We start from the raw sequence: 18067 nt of genomic DNA, 5'->3' as shown, positions 1-18067 counted from the left end.
TCTTCTCCGTTTTAATGCGCGCTGTCGTTCTCCTTATCAATGCGTGCGTAGCGTTTCCACCGGCATTGTTTTATTCACTTTCACGAGACCAGCGACCTTTCGCTCAGTGGAAATGGAACAGTTGAGTGGGCGACCATGGGACGCATGGAACAGGTGCATCGACAACCAAAAGCAATGAACCCGGAGTGTCGGATGAGAGAAAATTAAAATCGTTATGTCTCATCAATCTTTGCGAGATTATTACCGATGTGCTGGTACAGTTTTCCCGACGAAAATGAGTACAAACACGACGTCATTTAGTCTGTATACCAATTCCATATAAGAGTAGACCTACGCCCCCACCGATTTGCAACCGATCTGTGCAGCTCCCACTGCCTGCGCACGCGATTGGTCGTAGCGCTTTCTTTGCCGGTTTCCTACCAATCAACAGCCTCCTCAGAGTCGTCGTTGCGCGGAACGAGTCTACTCTTAAGTGGAATTCAGTATAGTTCCAGTTATAAGTACAGTAGTGTCTCGAAAGAAGGGTGGTGTTTCTGGTTCGAAATACGGTGATCGCTATCCCTTCCACTTCTTCTGCTGTTGTCGTGACGAATAAGATAAACTGCGTATGAATGAGATGGGCACTCTGGGGACAAATCTGTAGTATGTAATTCACACTTTGAAAAGTGGGAGTGTAAAGCGGGAATTGCGGTGTGTTTAGACTCATGTTCATTAGGAGAATCTAACAAATCCATCGGTAACACTCTCGTGGAGGTCTAATTGGAAAAGATGACAATTCTTCAGTAATGCATGACTCATACTTGGTGGCTGAGCGTCGGTGCAATGTTTCTCGCTGACATCTGTTTCACACACTTCCGGTGTTATCCCATTCACTCTTCTTGTCAAGCGGTTCGAGCAAAAACACAGCAAAGCGTGAAATAATGAGGTGCTGACTATTTCTTCGGTTGTATGCGTAAGAAGACTGTATGTCGAAAATACTGTAATGGTGAATTGAAGACGTATAAAATAGAACAAGTTCTTAGAAACATGAGCCTAATATAATCCTGTTTCCAAGATGCACCCTATTTTGTGTTTCAAAGTGTTGCAACATATTCACCTCTAGCTTGAATACCAGTTTGTACACGCCTCATTATAAATTGACTGAGTTCCTCTAAAACTCCGGCTAGCGTTGGCATTTGATAGCAACCTCCTTTAACCCTACAGGATGAACGTTCTCAGGTAATCGTGGATCTTTTACGGAATCATTTTATGCGTAATGCGCATATAATTATTTCGCAATAGCAATAAAAAGCAACATTCGTTTTTAATGGGATTTTCTGGTTCTCTTCAATGGATTACGAATCTGAAACTTATTCTAAGTATCATGCGCTTAGAACTACGTTTCTTTCACAACTTTTTAAGTCACAATGAAGTAATAATGTTTACCGCGTAGGCTGGTTCGTGTCATTTCGAAACTCGGCCAGCTAGTGAGAGATGGCCTTTCTGCACACGTCCCGTATGGGTTAACTATCTATACAGGGTGATTCTCTCGGTGTGCCTGATCAAAGAGATGCCGCCTGGTCAACCGTGACGAGGTCAACCCCCGTGGTGCCTTTCCTAATTTATGGATTTCGACCCTCGAAGGGGTTGGAGTACCTATTGAGAAGTGCGAAATGTCCCGTTTCCGCATTTCACATCAGATATCTACGAAAACGGTGTCAATCGATTCCTTGTGTTTCGCCGATGAAACTAACACCAAGAACGACGCAATTCGGAGCATAATGAAAGAAATTACATGAAAAATTGATTTGCATAATTTCAAGCTAACTTCGTTGAAAATAGTCCGATTTACATGCCATTTGGTATGATTTTAATCAGGAGAACGCCAGGAAGCCATTGGTGTCACTTCCATATCGATACGATAAAGAATAAAGAATTTCTTAATACGCTGGAATGAATATTTCACATTTTCACCCTGGACTGCGGGACGCCAACCTCAATTTGCTGCGGTCGGCCGAGGATTCGTACCTGTTTCAGAAATAAAATAATTCTTTATTCTTTATCGTATCGATCTGGAAGTGACATCGATGGATTCCTTGTGTTTTTCTGATGAAAGCCATACCAAATGTCATGTAAATTGGACTATTTCCAACGAAGTTAGCTTGAAATTATGCAAATCAATTTTTCATGTAATTTCCTTCATTATGCTCCGAATTGCGTCGTTCTTGGTGTTAGTTTCATCGGCGAATCATAAGGAATCAATTGACACTGTTTTCGCAGAGATCTGATGAGAAATGCGGAAACGGGACATTTTGCACTTCTTAATAAGTACTCCAACTCCCTCGAGGGTTGAAATTCATAAATTAGGAGAGGCAACACGGGGGGGGGTGACCTCGACACGGTTGACCAGGCGACATCTCTTTGGTCAGACGCACCGAGAGAATCACCCTGTGTATCAGGAAACCGTTCATGTAAATGGCATTTAGTTTCGCCACTGAGGGTATATCACCGTTAATGCAACCAGATGTACCTGTTCATCTTGTATCTATCAAGTTGTCGCCCAGACTATCTCCCCATATCCCCTACTCCATTCCACTCCTTGGAAACAACTGATTGTAAACTGGGAAACAAGATCATATGGTGCATATGTTTATACGAACATTTTTTGTTAGTTTTGTTTCCCGAATTCACCACTACAATTAGGAAACGTAGTGGGACACATATTAGGAAACGCTGTGTATAATTACTTACTAATGATCATAAAACATCAATTATTTGTATCAATTAATTAAAACATCCATTAAGTGTACCAATTAATTATGTTTTATCAATTAATTGTATTTTTAAAAAAGTTCGAGTCGGAAAGTTCAGACTAAAGCAATGAAACATAATGGTTGGGAAAGATAAGGGGTGTCAAAAGCAAGGGTGTAAAAACTAAATAGGTGCTACGAACGCTTGGATTCTCATATATGCTTAGCAGGACATCACTAGCACTTCGGTACCAGCTGTCGAAGGTCCTGAACCTGCAGAAACGGATTATGAGGAACAAGAAGAGGAATACGAGGAGTACACGGACCCGAACGGAAATATAGCCGAGCAATAATTACATTGTGCGCTGCCCTAATCACCAACAACTATTACTACCACTACCACTACCACCATCACCACCACCACCACTACTACCATCACCACAACCACCAAAACCACCACCGCCATCGCCCTCATCATTCGTCTCACTTTGCTCTCTCAAACTAACGTGGTCCTGGTAATTGCAAATCCCGTAGTTATATTAACGTTGTCTGCATGTATAATCAGCAGGATAATACGCTTTTAAGGAGCAGAAGCCTTTGGGGAAATGCTTTCTAGCTGCGCTATTCCATTCCTTCTTATTGTTAGTACCTTTACTTTACTACCTTACTTGACTACTATATAAATACAACTCCACATAATGTATGATAACTGCTTTGCCAACAGTTCGAGTAAATTTCAATTAAAAAAATACACTGTATATTAAACTTCTTAAGCTTGCCATTACAGTGCACTGTATTTTTATGCATGTTGAATTTATTATCTATAACAAGCAAACAATAGCAAACAGTAGATTTAAATAATTTTTAAAAATAGTATAATAAGTGTTATTTGATTAGCCGCAATTGGCTGCTATTAGCGTTGCATCTACATACTTCAACAAGTTCCCCGGTACTTTATGTAACTGAGGTATTGTAATGTCCAAAGAATTAAGAATCGCTTGTTCACAAAATGTACATTACCTGAGGGGCAGTATTCTATCTAGCAGTACACTCGGAAAATGATAAACGGCATATTTTTACTATACATAGGTATAAATAACACTAATCTCAACTATCTGCACCATCTGCTGGATTGCTTGTCTACATATGTATACATGCCCGCTTACTTATTTGCACCACAGCACAACTCTTACGATTGTGATTAGCCAATATACAGTTGAATGCATATACGAAAGTAAATTTTTACGACAGATATAACGGTTTGTACAGAAAAGCACTGCAGTTTTATCTTTTGAGACAATGAATTTCTCGTTCCTGAATACACACAAATCTTTCAGGCTTGCTTTAAAATTGACGAATCCCTCTTGTCAGTATGCATTATTTAGAATACGGTGATTTCGTCATGTTTTCAGGGAAGAAGCAATATTCTTCATGAATGGCTGGAGGAGGAAGAGGTGGGGAAAGAACAAGGGTAGTGATACAGAGTTAAAGAAGAGAGCGCATATTTTCACTGACCTCCGTGTGCATACTCCATCGTGAAGATACGACTCATCTAATTTGATGTGAACAGAACCGAGTTATTTAAGGAAAGAAATATATATGTATATTTTACATATATATATATTTTTTTCTTGCTAAATTAATCATCTTGCCATCGAGTGTTGTAAATAAGTGTACTTACAGTGTTTAGCGTCCGCAAATAGTGCGTGTACATAAATATTTAGAGTTTATTACCGCAAACGCGGTTAGAAGAATATCAACATAATTCTACTGGCGATATTTCTGTAAACATAAATGTCAATAACTTATAAGTTACTTCGTTTCTAAGGAAACTAAGGTCAATGGGTTAATGACTGAATTACTGAAAAATCATTCGCACAACATAATACGCGAGAACGGATGTGAGTTAATAAGTAATTTATTCGTCTATTAACATTATTGGATAAACAATTACGTGATGTTTTCAAAGTGAACATTTTACGTGGAGACTAAACGTGTCTATAGAATATGTAATGCCTGTAATACAGACATTAAATTGTATGCGTACCCTGTACAGTTGTTGCATGGATATATTTCGTGAAAGCGGAAAATGTAAACCCTTTGCGAGCAGAAAAAAAAGGGACAGATGGATGAACAATTTAACAACATTGAAATAACAAACATCGTATTAAACTTTCATGAAACATCAGCCGTTGCAATATGTACATACTCTTCTTGAATTATCAATATTTCTTAGCTGTCAATGAATACATGGAAAAAATGTTCACAAAAGATGTTAATAAGAAACATGCAATAATGCAGTACTTTCAACTCTGTTAATTTGCCTCGCATGAGCACGTTGAATTAATTACTATGCAATGAATTGCAATTTTAAATGTATCATTACTTTTAACGCATATTAGTATAAATTTTAATCTATGTTATTTTTCTGCATTAATTTATTTTTTATTAAAGACGCAACCAAACTCGTTTAAATATAATTATAATATTGTGTATTTATACGTGGTTGGATAATTGATATTTAATTGCAAAGCACTATGTTTTTAAGATCTAAAAATTGTAATTACGTTATTTTTTCGAAGTTCAACTTTTTACCCGACTGTAATATGTTTGAATCAATTTCAAATCATCATTCTAAAACTTGTTGAAATTTGTTTGTCCAAAGCGTATCATTTGTGTAAACAATGCATATACGTGTACCTGCGTAATTTTGTTGCCTCTAGCGCATCCAATAAAGTGCACATTTTTGCATGGTCACGAGAGACAATTTTTATACGAATATCAGTTAATGACATATCTTTATGTAATTTTCATATAGATTAGTAATAATGCTAGCCATAAAGTAAAGGAGTAACGTGTACACACTGTCAATATTAACAGGTATTGTAAAATAAATTATAAATGTATATCTGGGATGTCTTCACATTGGCGTACAGCGAATCCTGAGTTGTAATTATCCCCTATTTATATAAAGTGAAAGAATATTTTTACAATAAAGAGGAACACTCGTGAGGCACAAGGTTGAATTATTATTGAGTTATTGACTATGTCAACTATTCTTTTAGCAGATGAATCTTGTCCCTTTTCTACAAAGTGAAAGATAACATTATTGTCCGGATGAAAAACATAAAATACTACTTATAAATACTCCATGAGGTAGACAATATTATTTTTATTGTTTATAAACAGTGTACAATACGAAAGCAAACAATATAGTCGTATATATATTAAAGCTTCATGTTTATCACAGCTTAAGTAACTTATATTTCTTAAAATATGGTTGCACTTTATCCTTAGGATATGGTTTCGTTACCAAACATGTTGGAATGTTTTCAGGTTGTTCAATCCACAGTTTATGATGGATATCTTCGTCTTTTAATTTCGAATGTAAAGAATTTAAGCCGGTCTCATCTGAAACCTAATATTTGTAGGTGAACATACTGTAAATATCACTACATTCCTTCGATGTTTTATAGCATAATTGTATGGACAAAAGTTCTATAGAATAGTACGGTCCAATTCAATTTTCATATATACTTACTTCAAGAATAACTTTGTGCATATTGTCTAAATTCGCAAGGTAAGCTTGAGTATAATTGTCATTATAAAAAAGATGAGTAACAGCAGTACACGCATGACATGCTTGAGCTATAACTGCGCCTACCGGCCATCCCATCGATTTCAGGTCTCCGCGTATCAGAACATATTGAACGATGTCGCTCATTCTAGCCACGCAGATTGGCCCCACTTTTCTTGAGGTACTAAAAAAATTAGAATACACAAATTCTACCTCATTTAGACTATTTTAAATTATATACAGGGTGTCCCCGAATTGAGGGACAATCCCGAACATGCAATATCGTGATGCAAGAAGACATCGAAAAGTCCTTTACCGTTTTGGGATCCGAGACTTCGTTCTCAAGATATTAACAGTTGAATATTAGCAGTGGAACTTCCTTTCAATTTTGGGACACCCTGTACATAATGTACATCTCGACAAGTTAGAAAACAACCCTGTGTTGGGAGGCGCTGATTCAACTCCTTTTGCCACCAGATGTCATACGCCGACATCATAAATTCCCTCATGCAAGCATCTTACGCTTAACATATTGTGGTTCGAATCTTACAACCTGTTTCGACTGTACATAGTAAAAACATTAATGTGACGTAGTTTGTGTCGGACACCCTTACGCGTATCAAACCACGCTGCTCAGTGGTAAATTAATGGCTGTGAGAACTTTTTGGGGAAAAGTAGGATTTGAAATAACTGTACATACCACAGTATTTCATAACACTAGTTTATTCATAAGACTACAAGAACACTACCGTAATAGTGGATATATTGGACAGTTAAAAAAATACTGGATATGATCTATTAAACTTAAAATCTTTTAAATTAAATAGTTCGATTGTTTATAAAAAAAAATGCGCATTGGTACAAAATATTCTATAGAATGCCATCATATAACCTCTAAATGCATCCCTTAAAATTCCATCAACATCCGAGGGGGACCAACCGTAGGGTGTCCTTGTAAGCGCTCGTCGCTATTCCAGTAGTCCTCTGCCAGGGTGTGCCACTGCTTTTGAGAGAATTTAATACCCCAGAGCGAGTTGCAGTTGATGTAGAATGAGAACAACTTGTAGGACGTCTCTTTGATTTATTTCTTACATGATGCTTTCTAGATGATCTGACTTTCAAGATTAGTGCGGGTATCCAAGACGCTCTACAACAGGGCTGGGGACCGGCGACCACATGCGATTCGTTTCCTTGCTTCCTTGCTCCGCTGAATCGTTTCAGATCGCATGCTTGATGTATTCAACAAAAGGTTGGACACCAGCTTCACGGTGCAATCTTGCGGATGAGAACCTAACGAATCTGCTCATGATAATCTTAAAAATACGATTCTGACTGACACAGGCCGAGATCTGCAAGCCGTACGTAAGAACTGGCCTGACACAGATTTTATACATTGGAATTCGGAGCTTGAGACGTAAGAACCAAGAGGGTGATAAATAAGGTCAGGGCAGCGTAGGGCAGTTCTCCATTAGCGAGCCGTTCTGGCCACTTTTGACGCCTCGGAGTTGCGGCGGTTGGCTGTGTGCACCCGCGCGTCATCTCTCACCTGGGCGAGTTTTGCAGCTTCAGAGCTGATTTGAACGCCCATTATCCCCTTCATCTTTAAGATCTTGCAAGTCCTTCATTGAAAATGCTAGCTACGATCCAAACTGCTACCTCTTAAAATTTTCTGCCACAAAACATGTGCTTAGAAGGCTCTTTATTAGTGGATTTCTTGTGGTAAAACGTAGCTCATACTCCCCTCTTCATGTTTTCGACAGAATTTGGGTTTTGGTGAATAGCCAAACCATAGTACTCATTGTCAGATGAATTATTTATTATTTTATTGGTTAACTGCACTTGTTCGGGAGTAATCGAAGCATCGCGCCTCTTTTTAGTGCTACTTTTTTCCTTATTTTTCTTGACTTCAACTGTGGGTCTTGCTTCTTTCAATTACGTGAGTTGTTTTTTCGCTTCTATTGCCCGTTGAAACATGCGTGTCTCACGTGTAAAAAAACACTTTTCACAACAAAATCGTCGCCGTACGGTTTTGCATCTAATTGTAAGAAAGACTTGAATATGTCTCCGTCACCTATACAGTAAGTATACTTAGCGCCGTTTCTATTTAAGCGCAAACGCTCCCTACATAACGCCTCTGTAGAAGCCGAAATAATCGAAATTTATTCATGAAAATTTAAGTCATCATTCTTGAGGATATGTACTTTCGAAAAATATAAAACCAAAAACAAACGATTTTTTTAACCCATCAATTCAAAATAATCCCTTAAATATAGATGTACCGAGTTTCGATTTCAGAATATTGCTTAGAACGAACGACACAAGAACTACAACTAGAATGCTTAAGCCGGAATTGGAGTGGCCGGTCGTGTACAACCCGATGCTCATCGGGCAGCATTTTCGACCGCATCTTAAGCGCTAAGCCACGCCTCCATGAGCAACAGTGCCGTGGTGGGAAATTTTCGTGAGTGGAGAGTCTCAGGCCCCTTAAAGCTATAATTTGATTTTCGAGAGTTGAGATCCGAGGCGGGTCCCCCGGATGGAGCGTGGCTTAAGGAGGAACCAATGGTACGCTACGAATTGCGTGCGGCGTTGCCACATTTTGCGGCAGATCGGCTGTCTTTTTCTATCTTCAAATGTAACAGCATTTCTCCCACCTTAGCGGGAACTTCCTTCTTGCGGCAGTTCCTTCATCCATTCCACAATGCAATCGTGATTAGTTTTACATTAATCTTTAGTTTTAGTTTTTAAAATTCGTTGACTTTCAGCAGTATTACTTACAGAATATACCTTCATATGACAATACATGTTGTGCTACTTTATGTAATAAAAATTAACTTCCTATAGTTGTGTATGACACTTATTTGAACAGTACACAATGATTAAATAGTAAGCGAACTATGTGAACCCTTATGATTAATCGATGGTTGCAGAAATCTTTATACCTGCAACAATGTCGACTTGTTGCTATCTGAGGGGGTTTTCTTCATTTTATTTAATATAAGAACGTAATGTAAACTGGTAATGGTTATTTATTATTTGGGTTTACCCTTTGTACACTATTTAAATAACTGTTTCCTCGCCGACCACTCCGACGCAAAGGATAGAATAATACACAGGCGTACACACTGCACAACAATATTTCGGTAGTAGCTATAGGTTTACAATGGTACAAGCTAAACCCGTACGTCCGAACGCTATGGCGTTCGGTCCAAGACAGTCTATCTGATCGATCATCTGATCATCCTTAAAGGGGGCCGACCTTCTTCTTTCTTCAGCTGCGAGTACCATGCACGGGCCTATACCCGGTACTCGCAACAATGTATTTATTTTTATCGCATGAAATAGCATACATTGTTATACAGGGTGCTTCACCTAATTTGTCACCTGAAATATTTCTGCTATATTGAAAATTTCATAAAAATGTTTTCTACAAAAGTTACATAGTTTTGTGGGGGGCGACGTATAGTAACAATTGTTTTATTCTGTTGGGAGGTGTTAATGAGACGAAACTTTGCTTTTTAAAAGTTTTGTAAAACATCTGGTCTGGGTTGAGGAAACAAATGGTCTTCTTGTTGTGGGTCGTTGAATTCGTATTAAAATTGACCTTCGTATCTCATTAAGACAGAATAAAACTATTGTTACTATACGTCGGCCCCACAATACTATGTAATTTTCGTAGGAAACATTTTTATGAAGTTTTCAATATAGCAGAAATATTTCAGGTAATAAAGTTAGGTGAAACACCCCGTAAGTATACGAGGGTGTATTCTTTAAGTTGTCCGCCATACATTCTGTGTGACGCGTACCTTCCGCATTCTCCAATAAGATTCGGCACAGGTATCTGTCACTATGGAAACGACGTTGGTTGGACCCTCTCGAAAAGGATAGCGATAAATGCCGGACAAAATAAGCAATAGGTAAGGTCTTGCAAGGACCGGTAAAGACTCACGACTAAGCACTTGAAAGCTATTGGTCAAGACGCAGGGAGTAGGGTGAATACAATGCAGGAGAAACACCCTTAACGGACCTGGATAAGCGGCAACATCGCAAATAAGCCAGTTCCGCTCGAGGTCTCAACTCTCGAAAATCAAACTATAGCAACAAGCTAACCCGTTATCACCATCAGTCCTGTCTTATAAGATGCGCACATTACCGCAGCTAGTGGCCATAGGGTGGGGCAACTGCTCACGGCGTTGCTCTTGGTTTTGCTCGTGAGAAATCGAGAGTGTTCTTGCCCGCCACAGGCCAAGTTGAGCAGGCCAGGGTTAGGCGCTTGGGCCTTGGGTGTTCGGCGCGGTTATGAAATTAGTCGAGGATCCTAGTGCCCGGTCAACACCTAGCCGCTCTACGATTTCGATCGTCAGGCACAGTGAAAAATTGCTGGTACAGCAGAGCCCGGCCAACTCCCAGCCACTCTATTGCAACGGTGTGGAGACTGCTTCCGTCTCCATTTGGAACAATTGCCAATGGCGGTCGCCGCAGTGCTTATGTACTTTTTCTTAATTTTAATATCTATTAAAATGCAGCTAGAGAGCAAAAGCTCATTACTGCCTGATAAAGCCGAAATGTTACCAAAAGGTTTTTATAAAGATAATTCCTCTTAGAAGAAAAGATTGCTTTAATTTAATTATACGTGAGATTAGTTCTTTTATATTTAACTTCGAATTTTGTTGTAATTTCAAATATAGGCTTCTCAGCCGCCAGGATAAACCTGATGTTACCGCCCCTGCCACGAAGAAGCAAGACCCTCTACTTTCGTTGATTGAAAACTAAATATATTAATATCAATTACTATTTAGAAAGGTACTTCTATAATTAAAAACTTCTCTGCAAAATTTAAAAAAATCTACAAACTCTTTCTTATTTTCTATCGGTCCATTTCAATAAGTATGGATTTGATATGAAATTAGATTCCGAAACTGCTCATATTTCAAACATTGAAAAACCATATGTTCCACATTTTCACAGATGTTGATACAAAATGGACACATGGCAGTATCCGATACACCCATTCTAAAAAGCGATTCGTTTCTTGAGCACCATGCATGTACAAAACTTGATTGGATTAAACCACTTTGTAGACTCACAAAATCATTAATAAATGAATAGGTGACTCCACCATGTGTCTGATTGTTCCAATTATCTTGCGACTGCGCTGTTATAACTTCATTAAACTCTTCACATTTTCTATCGATCATTGCATCGTTCACTATCTCCAAAGGGTTGAATGGAAAATCTTTCCAGGAAACAAAAAGCCTCTTTTTAATTTTTCTCTTTATACCGGTTTTTATAATTTCGGGATCCAGAGGAGCTAAACCTGCTATAGCCTGCATGGCAACTGTGGAAGTTGTCCTGCATATTTTTGTCAATAACAAAATAATTGCACGCTGCATAGTTTAAATGTGCCTTAAAGACTTTATTACCACTGTCATACCAAATAACACAGCCATAACTCAGTACCGGGAGACAAACTAACTCATATAAAATTTTCACAACGGGTGTGTTGATATACAGAAACCTATCGACTCTACAGAACATAATCCATCACATGTTATGCCTTCTCAGCCAGAGATGGGACCGATGGGGCCGCAGTGTTGGGGGGGGGGGGAACACCTACTGGAGCGGTGGTAACGTGTGCGTGACTGACGCAGGCGCAGTTCATGCACACATAACCACCACTCCTGTAGATGTTTCCCCCTCCATTCACTGCGGCCCCATCGCTCCTAACCAGCGTGGCGTGGAAAACAGCTACCAGCGTAGCTATTTTAGAGTAGGGACGGCTACCCACGTCCACGCATGCGCGCGATGACGTCACGATCATCAAACCAATCAACGCCAAGATGAAAATCGCTGGAAAATTCGCCGACGCCAGCGCCAAGTCAAGCCAAGTGGCGTGAACGCAAACCAATCAACGCCTAGATGAGAAACGAAACTACGCCAGCGCCAATTCAAGTGAGGCCGCAGCCAACCAGCGTCGACAACCGATTCCCCGGCAACGCTGGTTGGTCGCGGCCTCACTTGGCTTACTCTACTTGGCTTGGTTTGGCGCTGGCGTAGGTGAATTTTCCTGCGATTTTCATCTTGGCGTTGATTGGTTCGACGGTCGCGAAGTCATCGCGCGCATGCGTGGACGTGGGTAGCTGTCCCCACTCTAAAATAGCTACGCTGGTAGCTGTTTTCCACGCCACGCTGCTCCTAACTCTGTTCTCAGTCGACCTATGAAGGTCCTTATATATGCACGTGCTTATAGTGTTCAGTAAAGTATTACGTAATCTAAAGGTGGGTCCTCACCAGCGAACAGTTCGCGAACACTGTTCGCAAACAATGCTCGCAAACTTTTTATAACCATTGCTCGTGTGAAGGTGTGTCGTCACCAGCGAACAGTTCGCGAACAGGAAATTCAATTCTCATACTGTTCGTGAACAGTTCGCGGACGCTGGTGGAGACGCACCTTAAGAATTGTATTTCATTCTTAACCTATGCTAACACAAAGGCGTTTTAATCAGAGGTTACCACTCCCATTTGCGATTTTGGAAGTGTTTCAAATGCCTCCTAGGCAGTTCCAATTTTTTCGAACTAAAATTCAATATGGCCGTGATCCCGTGTTCATGATTCATCTGTAAAGGCTGGAACAGACACATCAATCCTATCAACAATCCTATCGAAAAATAAGTTTTATAAAATCAGTTTGACAGTAACAGATATGTATATAGATAAATATATATTTTTAATATAGTATATATCGTGACATAGCTCTATAAAAAACATAATTTAAAAAGATATTGTACATACACTACATTCAAAATATATATTCAACTATATACATACCTGTTACTGTCAAACTGATTTTATACAACTTATTTTTCGATAGGATTGTTTGGGTTTCGTACGGTACTAGCTCGCATCTACCAACAATTCACAAATGCCATGCAATGCATATCCATAGCGTACACAGTAAAGGCTGGAACAGACACGTCCAGTAAAGTAATTTAGTCGAGTAGCGAGTAATTTAGTAATTTACCATTGTTTTATTAAACTACTCAACTAAATTTTAGTGTCCACACAGGGTAAATTACTTGCTACTCGACTAAAATACTGGATGTGTCTGAACCATCATGAACACGTGATGACGGCCATATTGAATTTTAGTTTGAAAAAGTTGGAACTGCCTAGGTGGCAGTTGAAAACACAATAAGTGATGAAGGACATGCATTAGCAAGCAAATGTATACAATACTGGCGAAACAGGTTTCATTTAGAAGGCAATACCACAAAAAACATTAGTTTCTCATCGTGAAAGATTAGCTCCTGGTCACAGAGTTAGTAAAGATCGCATTACTGCACATCTTTGTGTGAATGCTACCGAGGGTCAACTTCCAATTCTGATCGGAAAAAATAAAAATTCACTCCGCTTTAAACAAGTCAATATGAGTGAAACGCAAATTGTGTATACAAATCAGCCAAATGCTTGGATGGACAGTAAAATTTATCTGAACGGTTTGAGAATATTTTTATACCAGTGGTTAAAGAACATCAGTTAAAAAGTGATTGTAGAGAAAAACCTCTTTTGCTAGTACAGAATGACAGATCTTAACGGAAAGGATGAATTTACAAGGTACAAAAAGAATATAACTCTACACAGTTATATATGTTAAGAAAATTATGTTATTGAGCAGCCATATCATATGGGATCCTTAAATATTGAAACAAAGTGTCAATTTTGTTGATTTGTATTTGATTAAATAAGGTTTAATATAAAAAAAAAAAGGGATTGTTCTCTTATCCCAAAATTCTCCTATCCAGGCTAACATTGTGTCCCTATTAATATGGATACGAGAGGCTCTACTGTATACGTAGAGTTACTGTTCCATAATTGGACAGTTTTTACTACATATTTCTTTAATTAATCAACTCTCAAGCCACTTTTTAAATAATACAATTACAGTTTTGGGCAATAAGTTGTTTTACACTAGTTTGCATCAAATGCAATTATCAAACAATCTGAATTTTCAAAAACAGAGTTTTTAACTTCAATTTATGTAACCAAGAAGGGTTACTTCACTTCACTGGCACTTCAGTGCCTGCTTTGTCAGTGTATTCTATACTCACATGTCACCTGATACAGTGATGAGCAACCCATGGCCGGCGGGCCGCATTTGGCCCACCAGCCGCTGACCTGTGGCCTGCTTGAACATATATCTTTTGAACTGTAAAAGATATCAGAATGAATTTTGCTCCAAAAAATAGGATAAAATTATCCCTTTCTAATGTTGTATAATTTTATATTTTTTACGTTTATTTAATTTTTTTTCATTTCTGTTAACTTAGTTATGATAAAAAAATCTGCACTGTTTATTTGTTACTATATTAAATGCCCTTTTAAGCGGTTTCTAATACAATTGTTTAATCGTTTGTCATCGAGTCGATTACGATTATTTTTTTTAAATTTTCATACATATACCTGTTTGTAATATATTATGTAGGTATATATTACTATGTATATATTACTAATAAACAGTACATCAAATTTAATAAAACGTTTTATTGTAAATCAATGTCAGGAATAACAAATTCAGCCCATAAATTAAAATTCTTGGATTAGTTATATTTATGTACTTAATATTGTGGCCCACGTAGTGTAGTAGATTTCCACTTGTGGCCGATTTCGGACAAAAGGTTGCTCACCACTGACCAGATACACACGTGGCTCAAGACACTTCGAAATGGCTAATTTGAATGTAGGAGGAAGTACGGTTTTGCCTCAGACGATGAATGTGCTAATATATCTAGTTGTTTCATATAGTATCAATAAAAAATCTAATATTTCTATAAGCTATAATATAGCCTTATAGAAGTATTACATTTTTATTCATACATATATTTATAGTGTTTATGTATTGTCCATGCCAATGTTAATAAACAATACTTTGAATACCTTGCAAAGTTAAATAATAAAAATGATGTGTTGTTTAATTTAATTATTGTTTTTCATCTTTAAGAATGGCATAAGGAAATATTTGAGTTCATTAAGAGCGGAACGTTAGATATTTCAAGATTTCTAAGATGAAAACTCTTGACATTTAACGTCCAGGAATAAATAATTTGTGTATTTCAGGATATATATTTAGCATTTATTCCTGAAATATGTTTCTAAGTATTTGTAGCATATATATGTAAAAAAACTGATGCTCAACGAATATTTTGTATAGAAGAGCATGTTTGTCCAAAATAATTTTATGTACACAATTTTTTTTATAATTTTTACAATATATTAACGCGATAAATGTTGCGGAAAGATAATTCGAGCGTTATAGGTTGTAGTAATTTTTAAAGAAACAATTTATATCTCTTATTAAATATATTTACCTCTACAGCCCTTTGACGATTGACAACTTTGAAGGTTAGTCAGTGTTATTGTTATTTAAGTTATAATTTTCTACGTAACACAAGTATATAGGTGTATAACTTTTGTAAAGTGCATAAAGGAGATACAGCACCAAACCAATTTGATTTTTAAAATTTACTTTTATTTGCTCTGAAATATGTGCAAATATGTGTGAAACATCAACCTGGTGATATACATACTACGACCATAGACATAGGAATATACACGGAAAGATGTCTGCACCGTTTAGAACGGTGTTCGAAAAGTGAGCACCGTCGGCGACGATGCCAGCACCGTAAAAACCGGTGCTGAGCACCGTTCACAACGGTATTCTTGGTGAACGCGCACTGAAATCATCGATGCATTGCTATCTTACATCTTTATTTTCCATGTTCAGCATTCGTCGTTTTCGATGCGCGCATGGTACACTAGGGGCGGTATTCTCAGTCGCTACTTATTCTTAAGCAAATACTTAAACATGCGGAATCCTCTACTAACCTAGTAGCCAGTAAAGGATGCCTAACCATTTGCTTAAGAATAAGTAGCGACTGAGAATACCGCTCTAGGCGCCAGAATCGGCTTTCCTTCGGAAATTTAGCAACGTTGCATATCACTAGAACCGCTGAGTTTTGCTTAGTGACACGCAACGTTGCCAAATTTCCGAAGGGCAGCCGTTTTGACGCTTAGTGTATGTATGTACACTCAGCTAAAACGATTGTGACCGATCGAGATTCGATTGTGGAACAGTTTACTACGGTTGGCTTTTTTTCATTGTTAACATTCTACAAGCCTCTGCGAACCGCTACAAGCGGTAAGAATTGAACGCGAATTTTTTAAAACCAAATAATTAAATATTTTTACTTCCAGCTTCATCGCCGATCGTTTCGCAGATCGATAATATACATCGAATAGGGAGTACACAATACAAGACTGCGCTGGATCGTAGAAAAAAACATGTGGATAGAGTCGACGTAGAAATGTGAGGCCAAACCCGCTGTCTGTAAGTAGTGCCGAGTGTATAACCTTCTGGCATGCACGAAGGACCGCGCTCCTTCCTTCGCTCTGGCGTTCACATATTTTTCCGTGACCCGCTGGCGCGTGGCGCACAAGACTGCGCGCCGGACCGTGCGCAAGAACATCCGTGTAAAGGGCCCTTATGAGATCTCTGGAGTCTCGAGTATCTCGGGTAGTTTACCCGGGTAGCGCTTACCCGGGAAATTTTTCTCTTTCCGGGTATCTCACGGGTACCCGGGTACTCGATCTCCCGGGAATCAACAGTTCTAATTCAAACGTCTGCACACCCAAATTCGATTGAAGTATCAGTCGTTCACGCTCCAGGGTTCATTAAAGGTTTCCCATTGTTGATTAGGTACGTTGGCCATCATAAACTCGGCTGAGGAGGAGAAGATGCTGTTGAATTGGATGAAAAGGAAGAATATGTACTTGACTTGGCTAGGTGTTCACGATTTGTTCGAGGAAGGCGATTGGGTGACTTTGACAGGTGAAGGAAAAGGTGTGGGAAAAGGATGAGCCTAACAATGACCTCGACAACGAAAACTGCAGGATCCTCGTAAATGGGGGTGGAATGAAAGACATCCTTTGCGACAGAATGTTGTCTTTCTTCTGTAAGATTAACCTATGCTGAACTACCGGCGGCCATCTTGGGGGAGCTTGCCCAGGATGAATATCTGAAGCTTCATAGAGATTATGTGGTGAATTTCGATATTGTTCGATGATTACAATAAAATATATCGCTGTTGTAGCTTATCTGGAATATTTGTTCCTGACTGATAATCAGTTTTTAGTGTGTATTAGGTGATTGAGGGTTTATGGAACTTTGGATGCTTGAAGCGTTGAGGGGTTTGAGGTATTTAAAGTGTTCGAGATTTTGTACTACCAAATTAGGGGAACTGTATGGGAATTTTAATCTGGGGGCACTGCAGTGCCCCCGCCGAGTCTGATGTGTGATATACTTGAGTAGGTAATGTAGGATTTTAAATAATTGAGTGTTCCCTGTAAGTTTGGATACCTTGCTCTCTACTCAATATTCAATGTACCATCATTTAAAACTCTCAGATTTCAAAAGTTACTGTCCTCAAATCCCTAGAAGATTTGCGACCTTAACCCTTCAGCGTGGAGGCTTTCTGCCCAGAACAGTGCCTAGCTGTGGAATGAATTGCATTGGTCGAAACCTTAAACCCTGCTGTTAAGGCGTTACTGCACAGCAGACCTGAAGAGGTAGTGTCACACCTCCTAATCTATCCAATCGAACTTGCATCCCTCCCAAACAGCCACTCTCTTGAAGAGGCCCTGTCCACGGCAATATTTCCTTCCCAAGGCCTGCAGAATGTATATGAGAAGAGCACAGTACGCCTCT

The 18067-nt window shown here is 38.7% G+C and overlaps 2 protein-coding genes and 1 long non-coding RNA gene across 19 annotated transcripts in view; 2 read left to right on the top strand and 1 right to left on the bottom strand.

Moving 5' to 3' along the window:
- The window catches only part of LOC143373925 (uncharacterized), a 476822-nt gene extending 471088 nt beyond the window's left edge, over nucleotides 1-5734 (top strand). For 12 of the 16 annotated variants that reach the window (XM_076821636.1, XM_076821634.1, XM_076821635.1 and 9 more), the window contains one exon: nucleotides 2957-3170. In XM_076821636.1, coding sequence (XP_076677751.1) covers nucleotides 2957-3082 — 126 coding nt within the window. In that variant the 3' untranslated portion in view covers nucleotides 3083-3170. Of the gene's footprint in view, nucleotides 1-2956; nucleotides 3171-4141 lie in introns of those variants that run through there. The other 4 variants (XM_076821648.1, XM_076821633.1, XM_076821632.1 and 1 more) reach the window with 3 other exon arrangements.
- A 152-nt stretch (nucleotides 5735-5886) lies between these two features.
- LOC143373957 (putative peptidyl-tRNA hydrolase PTRHD1) lies at nucleotides 5887-15885 on the bottom strand. 2 transcript variants are annotated; one of them, XM_076821717.1, is made up of 3 exons: nucleotides 15672-15885; nucleotides 6271-6490; nucleotides 5887-6147 (listed from the first exon to the last, which is right to left on the bottom strand). In XM_076821717.1, the coding sequence occupies exons 2-3, from the start codon at nucleotides 6451-6453 to the stop codon at nucleotides 5974-5976; spliced, it is 357 nt and encodes a 118-aa protein (XP_076677832.1). In that variant the 5' UTR covers nucleotides 6454-6490; nucleotides 15672-15885; the 3' UTR covers nucleotides 5887-5973. The 2 variants fall into 2 exon arrangements, with proteins under 2 accessions (XP_076677832.1, XP_076677833.1); XM_076821718.1 differs by lacking the exon at nucleotides 15672-15885 and adding an exon at nucleotides 6623-6797.
- A 251-nt stretch (nucleotides 15886-16136) lies between these two features.
- On the top strand, nucleotides 16137-17225 carry LOC143373965 (uncharacterized). The gene is made up of 3 exons (XR_013086575.1): nucleotides 16137-16501; nucleotides 16558-16690; nucleotides 17060-17225. It is a non-coding gene; the product is annotated as an uncharacterized LOC143373965 (long non-coding RNA).
- Nucleotides 17226-18067: the final 842 nt, after the last annotated feature.

This window comes from Andrena cerasifolii, chromosome 10, assembly GCF_050908995.1.
Source record: "Andrena cerasifolii isolate SP2316 chromosome 10, iyAndCera1_principal, whole genome shotgun sequence".
In the NCBI taxonomy this organism is placed as follows: Eukaryota; Metazoa; Arthropoda; class Insecta; order Hymenoptera; family Andrenidae; genus Andrena; species Andrena cerasifolii.
The sequence above is the reverse complement of the archived record's forward strand: the minus strand, read 5'-3'. Positions and strand labels throughout refer to the sequence as shown.